Source organism: Xenopus tropicalis, chromosome 1 (genome assembly GCF_000004195.4).
Source record: "Xenopus tropicalis strain Nigerian chromosome 1, UCB_Xtro_10.0, whole genome shotgun sequence".
In the NCBI taxonomy this organism is placed as follows: Eukaryota; Metazoa; Chordata; class Amphibia; order Anura; family Pipidae; genus Xenopus; species Xenopus tropicalis.
Window position 1 is genome coordinate 7,382,511 of NC_030677.2, and position 7,803 is coordinate 7,390,313.

At 37.6% G+C, this 7,803-nt stretch overlaps 1 protein-coding gene across 1 annotated transcript; it reads left to right on the plus strand.

Moving 5' to 3' along the window:
* Nucleotides 1-5,830: 5,830 nt before the first annotated feature.
* Nucleotides 5,831-6,664, plus strand: LOC108644783 (vomeronasal type-2 receptor 26). The gene has a single exon (XM_031904051.1). It carries the CDS (start codon nt 5,831-5,833, stop codon nt 6,662-6,664), a length of 834 nt encoding a protein of 277 aa, XP_031759911.1.
* The last annotated feature ends 1,139 nt before the right edge of the window (nt 6,665-7,803 follow it).

Here is a 7,803-nt window from a genome sequence, read left to right on the forward strand (position 1 = left end):
GATTTGCCTTTGTACACAATTGTGTGAGATAAATGCGGCAAAGTACAAAATTTTTAGGCGATTTTTTTTAAATGTCATAAAAACCACTAATTTTAGGAAAGCTTTGCAGATTGGTACTTTGGTGTAGAAAGGACTCTTTACCCATGTTGATTTTGTCAGAATGTGTACTTTCCAAAAATATATGGTTTTCTGGGGGTCTCTGTATAGTTAGGGGGGTTATGGCACATAATACACTGACAGGGGGCTCTGTGTGCAAAAGCTGATTTGGCAGGAGAGAAATCCATATGCGCTATTTTCATTTTGGGGTCAGTACATACCACAGACTTTGGTATATCTATGCATATTGGGCATCAAACTGTTCAGTAGACCTTAGGTGTTCCTATTTGGGGTGATTTGCCTTTGTATGCAAGAAATTGTGTGAGATAAATGCGTCAAATTGCAACATTTTTTAGGCGATTTTTTTTAAATGTCATAAAAACCACTAATTTAGGAAAGCTTTGCAGATTGGTACTTTGGTGTAGAAAGGACTCCTTACCCATGTTGGATTTGTCAGAATGTGTACTTTCCAAAACTATATGGTTTTCTGGGTTTTTCTGTATAGTTAGGGGGTGTTATGGCACATAATACAGGGGCTCTGAATGCAGGTTGATTTTGCAGGAGCTGAAATGACAGAAATGATAGATAATATGGGGGTATGTTCACATTGGGGCCCCAACATACCACATGCTTAGGTAAACCTATACATATTGGGCATTAAGCTGTTCAGTGGACCCCTGGCGTTCATATTTAGGGTGTTTTGTTTGGTTACTTTATGACCTGTAGGAGATAAGATAACATTAAAAATGTTACAAATTTTGATAAAAACCAATAACATTAGGAAAGCATTGCAACTTGATAGATTAGAGTAGACAGACAGTTGTGCCTATTTTGGATTCCCCAGAATCTGTTCTTTCCAAAAATGTATAATTTTCTGGGATAAACCTTCTGTTAGTGGAATTTTTGGCCTTAAAATCTAAAGTATGCAGCTTTCTGGAGCAGTGCTTTGGAAATTTGGTAGTGTACTGCTGTTTTTGACCTATACACGTGAGAAATCTCCATAAAACTATATATATTTGGTACTGGCACATTCAGAAGACATGGAACTTTCCAAATCATGTGTATTTTTGTGCATAAAATAGTTTTTGTATGTGTGTTTATATTATGGAAAATTTGATTTTTTTTTTCATTTTTAGACATTTAGAAGCCTATATCTTGTTACAGAATTGGAATTACACAAAACTTCTACCATATTTTGAAAGCTTAGGTTGTCCTGAAAAAAATGATATATTGTTTTCCTGGGTAAACTAAAAGTCCCCCCAAGGAAAGGTCCTTAAAGTGAAACAGTGCAAAATGTTCAAAAACTGTCTGGCAATACAAGTTCCGCTTTGACCAAAACAGCTGGCAGTAAAAGGGTTAATCACCAGTCCTGGACAAGCAAAGAACCTAAGCACACCTAGAGCATTGAGAAAAGGAAAGCCATAAGGTCCATTCAAAACAACAAGAATTATAAAACCAGTGGAGAATCCATAGACTTCAGCACCCCACTACCTACTTCAGAAAGCAGATGAACCAAGAGAAAGTGAGCACATGTGCTTCCCTTTGTATAACCTAAGGGAAACCTGCTCCACCTTCCCAACTGTAAATTAAGCCTAGCTGGGCAAATCCCTCAGGGGAAACTAAATAACTAAAGGTTGGCAAATCCTTTACCCTACAACAAACAGATAACTAGTGTTTTTAATAGGGATGTACCAAACCCAGTGTTTTGGGTTCAGGTGAACCCCTGAATCCATCTTAAGGGATTTGGCCGAATACCGAACCAAATCTGAATCCTAATAAGCATATGCAACCAGAACTTTTTTTTACGTGCAGCAAATTTTTTCAAGGCAAATTTTTGCTGAAGTTTCTCAATACAATTCTCCAATGGTGAAATGCAGAAATTCACTGCAAATCCATGCCTGCCAAAAAAAAATCGCTCATCGCTATCTAGGTATTTATATTTAGAAATTCAGCTTTTGAATGACACACACAGAGTGAGCTTGTACTGTTTCTTTACAAGAGAAATCTGCTATTCTTTATATTGCTTGTTTAGTTTTGTATTAATCAGAGCTTTATCATCTCTCCATATCTACAGATCAGTTACGGAGCGACAGACCCATCGCTCAGAGACAGAGCCGCCTTCCCGTACTTTTTCCGTACTATACAGAGTGATGAAGCCAATTATTTTGCTATAAGTAAATTACTGAGCCATTTTGGCTGGACCTGGGTTGGAATAATTACATCTGATGATATGAGTGGGGAGGAAGAGATTCACAGTTTGGCCAAATATCTAAACAGGGAAGGCATCTGCATTGAGTTTACAGCAAAGATGAAAATCTATAAAGCAAATGATTTCCCTTCAAATCAATATAGAAGCACAATTGAGAGATCCTCTACCAGTGTCATTATAATTAGTGGAACAGCTTCTATTATGTTTGTGAATGCATTACCTTATGCTCTCAGTAGAAAGACTTTAATTCTTTCACCTAATTGGGGGAATAATGATATTGTCCTTGGATACAATATAATAATATTTAATAACAGTTTGGTGTTTCTGCCACGTTACCATTATGATCTCGGGACTCCTGAAATGAGCAGATTTTTAGAAGATTTACATCCATCAAAATTCCCAGATGACGAGTTAATTGAAGATATCTTCCTAATGCTCCATTTGTGTTTGTCAAAAGACCAAAATAAGAATAATTTGTATAAATATACTTCCATGAATACTCTCCGTAACTGCACTGGGCAGGAGCGTATTACAGACCTTTACTATTTCAAGGGTGAAACCAATTCTCCCCGAGTGCATGTGGCAGTTGATATAATGTCTCAGGCACTTCATGAGATGCTGTTTATCAAGGAATCCATACAGTATCCCTATAAGTACCAGGTAATTATCAAAAATACTAGGAAAGTGGCCTGTGTATGACTAGATCTGTGAAATAAGAATCATAGATACATAGTTACATAGTTAAGTTGGGTTGAAAAAAGACCAAAGTCCATTAAGGCCAACCCTTCTGAGTGAACCCCAGGGCATTGCGAGACTTTTTATTAAAATGACTTTAGGTGCAATACAGATGCTGAAGAATAAGGAGTAATAGAAGGAAACTAATGTTCATGCACAGATAACAGAGGGGCCCGAGGTGAAAAGCACTGACAATTTACAATACAAAAATTGCCCAGCCCACCAAACCCCAGTGAGAGTGAATACATTTTTTCTTTCACTCAGTTTTGGGAGGAAGTGTGTGAAGTACTGGAGTGGGTTACCCACAAACCTATACCTAGGGACTCCCTAACCCTCCTTTTGGGAAAACCACTGAAAGGTCTCCCAAACTGTGTTCAGAAACTTACAAATCATGTTTTAACAGCAGCATGCATATCAATAGCGACACATTGGAATTAAAACCTCCATCGATTGCAGAAGTCCATAAGAGACTGATTCGAAACATGAGCTTTGAAAGTGCAATAGCACAACTACATAAAACAAAATTTATGGATATTTGGGCCCCCTATGAGCTTTTGGCAAAACCTCCTAATACTGCCCCCCCCCACTAATCTAACCAAGGAGGATAAAAATGAACCCCTCAAACCAAGAAAGTGAACCCAGAGTTGCAGACAGAGTTGCATACAAAAAACCTTTCCTGTGAGCCTTAGACAGGGAATACATAGTATGCTTTTTCTTATATATAACAATAGCTTTACATTGATATTAGATTTTTGTAACAGCTAAAAGTATCTCTGAGTGCCTATGATGGTTCTTTGGTTCTTTTCTCTTTTTTTTTACTTACACGTTTATATTCTCTTCTGTAATTTTCTTTTTCTCCTTTCTCCTTTCTTTTTTTTCCTAATTTGTTATATACAATGTTTTTCTTTTTTGTTATTATGTAAAAACTTGTGAAAGCTCTATATGATCCTAAAAGAATTAACAATACATCCAAGCGGGATTAACTAACCCCCCCAAATTGTGTAATAGTCATATAATAGGAATCTAGTTAATCTATGAGAACTGAAAGTGTTTTATTTACTGCCTTATTGATATGTCTGACATGTCAGCAGTGTCTCAATGAATTGTAAATTTAAATTATTAATCTTGTATGCAGGAGTTGCACCATTTTTTAAAAAACCATCAATACAGCCCCCAAACTGGCCCAACCTCCTCGTTTGATGAACATGGGGAGTACAACTCTGGGTTATCGATCTATAACTACATTTACACGGTTACGCGTTACCTAAAGAGAAATCTCGTTGGGGAATTCTCACCATGGGCCCCCCCAGATCAGCAGCTGAACATCATACCATCAGTAATACAATGGAAGGCAAATAACAAAAAAGTGAGAATATTTATCTTAAAGATTTTAACATTAACACTTGGCTTTAGTGTCCCTCTAGGGAAATATTTGCTTTGATTGGTTTAAGGTTGGAACTAGTCCCCTGTTGAAGTTTTATATCTCCTTGGTGGCTTTACCACATCAGAAAAGGAACTGAAATGTTCTCAAAACTGCTTTGATTATCATCTTAGCCCATAATCTTAGTTTTATATCAAAGATTTCCCCTATACATTTTTGACTGGGGATAGTTAGGCTGTGAACATATGGGATACATATGGGGTATATCTGTTTTATTTGCAGTAACAGGTTATGGACCATTGCATTGTATGACATACATATATAATGATTATATATATTTTTTTTATTAATTACAAAAATGTTACCCTATAGGACATGTGAGTTCTCACTGATTTCTGTGTATTTTTTATGAATATTCTAGATCCCAAGAGCTCAATGTTCAGACAACTGTCCCCCTGGATTCAGGAAGGCACCAAAGCCCGGAGCCCAGTCCTGCTGTTATGACTGTGTCCAATGTTCTGAGGGAGAGATCACAAACACAACTGGTACAAATACTCAATTTTTGAAAATGTAACAAGTATTATTGCTTGAAAGTCTCTAAAATCATAAAAAAACTGAGCATAAAGAGTAGCAATGAGCGAAACTGTCCCATTTCAATTTGCTGAAAAATGCTTGAAATTTTGCCAAATACATTGGTGCCAATAGATGTAGTTTCTACAAAGTTTTCCATGTGCCAAAAGCATTGGAGCCAATGGATATTTTTCTCTTTTTTATTTCCCATGGAAAATGCATTGGAGCCAATGAATGTTTTTTCCTGGTGAATAAAACACATTGAGGAATTCCAATGTTGTATTGTGGTGGGAATATGCAACTGGATGCCTGGACAATGTTGCAATACACACAGTATTCCCTACAAGCCATGCATTTATGGTACAAATTGCTGCTGCTCAGGAAAGAAAAAGCAAAATATAGATAAGCACTGTGCTCTGTGTTTGGTACTTGGAATCCTAAATGGTGTAGGATTATTATAAACACTATCAGTAAGTGAAGGCTTGTGAGGCAGAAATTGTCAGGCAATAAGGGTTGTACTGAGGGTTTTATTAAATAGGAGAGATTTGCCACTCCCACACCTATAATGGCCACTCCCACACCAATATGGTCAGAACATTGATAGGAGCATTGCTGATTACTCTGACTCGGGCTTTAATCAGCCAATTAGAGCAGGGAAATCTGTAAAGATTTTACCTTATATTTCTAATTTAGTTCTAGCCCTATGGTTTAACTGAATGTTTTAGCAACACTTTTATGAAGTCCAACATTCTTCTCTTATATTTACAGATAGTGTGAGCTGTATCCCATGCCCAGATATGGAATGGTCCAATCAGAACAAGAGTCAATGTTTTGCCAGGATGGAAGAATTTCTTTCATACAGCGTTGATGTTATTTCTGTGTTTTTTTCATTCATCTCAGTTTTATTTTTCCTTATAACTGTAGTCATACTGGGAATTTTCCTTAAATACCGGGACACCCCCATAGTGAGAGCCAACAACCGGAGCCTGAGCTTCCTCCTCCTTGTCTCCATCAAGCTGAGCTTCCTCAGTGTGTTTCTGTTCCTCGGTCGCCCTGTGGATATAACCTGCATGCTGCGCATCATCACTTTTGGAATCACCTTCTCCATAGCTGTCTCTTCTCTCCTGGCCAAGACTATCATGGTTTGTGTTGCTTTCAAAGCCACCAAGCCAGGGAGCTCATGGAGAAAATGGCTGGGAGTCAAACTGTCCAATTCTGTAGTCTTGTTCTGCTCATCCATTCAAATAATCATCTGCATGACTTGGTTGGCCATTTCTCCTCCCTTTCAGGAACTGGACATTCACACTTCCCCTGGAACCATCATCATTCAGTGCAATGAGGGCTCAGCTATTGGCTTTTACTCAGTTATTGGGTATATGGGGCTTCTGGCAGCTGTTAGTTTTGTTTTAGCATTTTTAGCTCGGAGCTTACCGGACAGTTTTAATGAGGCCAAGTACATCACTTTCAGCATGCTGCTCTTCTGCAGTGTTTGGATCACAATGATCCCGGCCTATCTGAGCACCAAAGGCAAAAACACTGTGTGTGTGGAGATATTTGCCATACTCACCTCAAGCGCGGGGCTTTTAGCCTGTATATTTCTGCCCAAATGTTATATTATTTTATTCAGACCTGAAATTAATACAAAATCCCATTTACTTGAAAACAAATATTGATAATATTCCAAGTAATGCAGACCCACTGTATAAATAGCCTGTACAGATATATATGTTTTGTAGCACTGTTAATGTTAGGTTCATGTTGAGAAGCTTCATTAAAATAAATCCACTTTTAAGATTTAATCCCAAAAGAATTTACATTTTTACAGAATGTAACCCTTTTAACAAGTTATTGTGAACCATCATAGATTCCTTCCAGAATCATATTAAAATGTAATTAAATATTACTCAAAGTAATCATGAAATCATCGCTTATGTTAATGTTGTACTGGGTTTGTTCAGAAGAAGCAGCCACCTTCATAAAACTTCCAATGCCATAGCAAAAATGATGAGCTTGAGCCGAAATCAGCCCCTAATTGTTGAGTTATTTACTGTACAGGGACAGGATACAATTTATAGATTGAGTTTAGATGTATTTGAACTAAATTTGATTTGCTTGAAATTCTGCTAGATTAAAAGAAAGAAAAAAAAATCCGTTATATACCCACAAAGAGGGAATAGGATTGTATATATATATATAGAAGTGCATCCATAACAATCCTTGCTTGCTCAGTAACCATATGAAACACAGTACCTGAGTACTCACACAAACCACACACACATTAAACATAAAAATGTATTACATAGTTACATAGTTACATAGTTACATAGAGTTGAAAAAAGACCAGAGTCCATCAAGTTCAACCCATCCAAGTAAACCCAGCACACACAACCCACACCTACCAATCTATACACTCACATACATAAACTATATATACAACCACTAGTACTAACTGTAGATATTAGTATCACAATAGCCTTGGATATTCTGCTTGTTCAAGAACTCATCCAGGCCCCTCTTAAATGCATTAACAGAATCTGCCATTACCCCATCACTAGGAAGGGCATTCCCCAGCCCCCTCACTGCCCTCACCGTGAGGAACCCCCTACGCTGCTTCAAGTGGAAGCTCTGTTCCTCTAATCTAAAGGGGTGACCTCTGGTGCGCTGATTGTTTTTATGGGAAAAAAGAACATCCCCATCTGCCTATAATCCCCTCTAATGTACTTGTACAGAGTAATCATGTCCCCTCGCAAGCGCCTCTTTTCCAGAGAAAACAACCCCAACCTCGACAGTCTCACCTCATAGTTTAACCCTT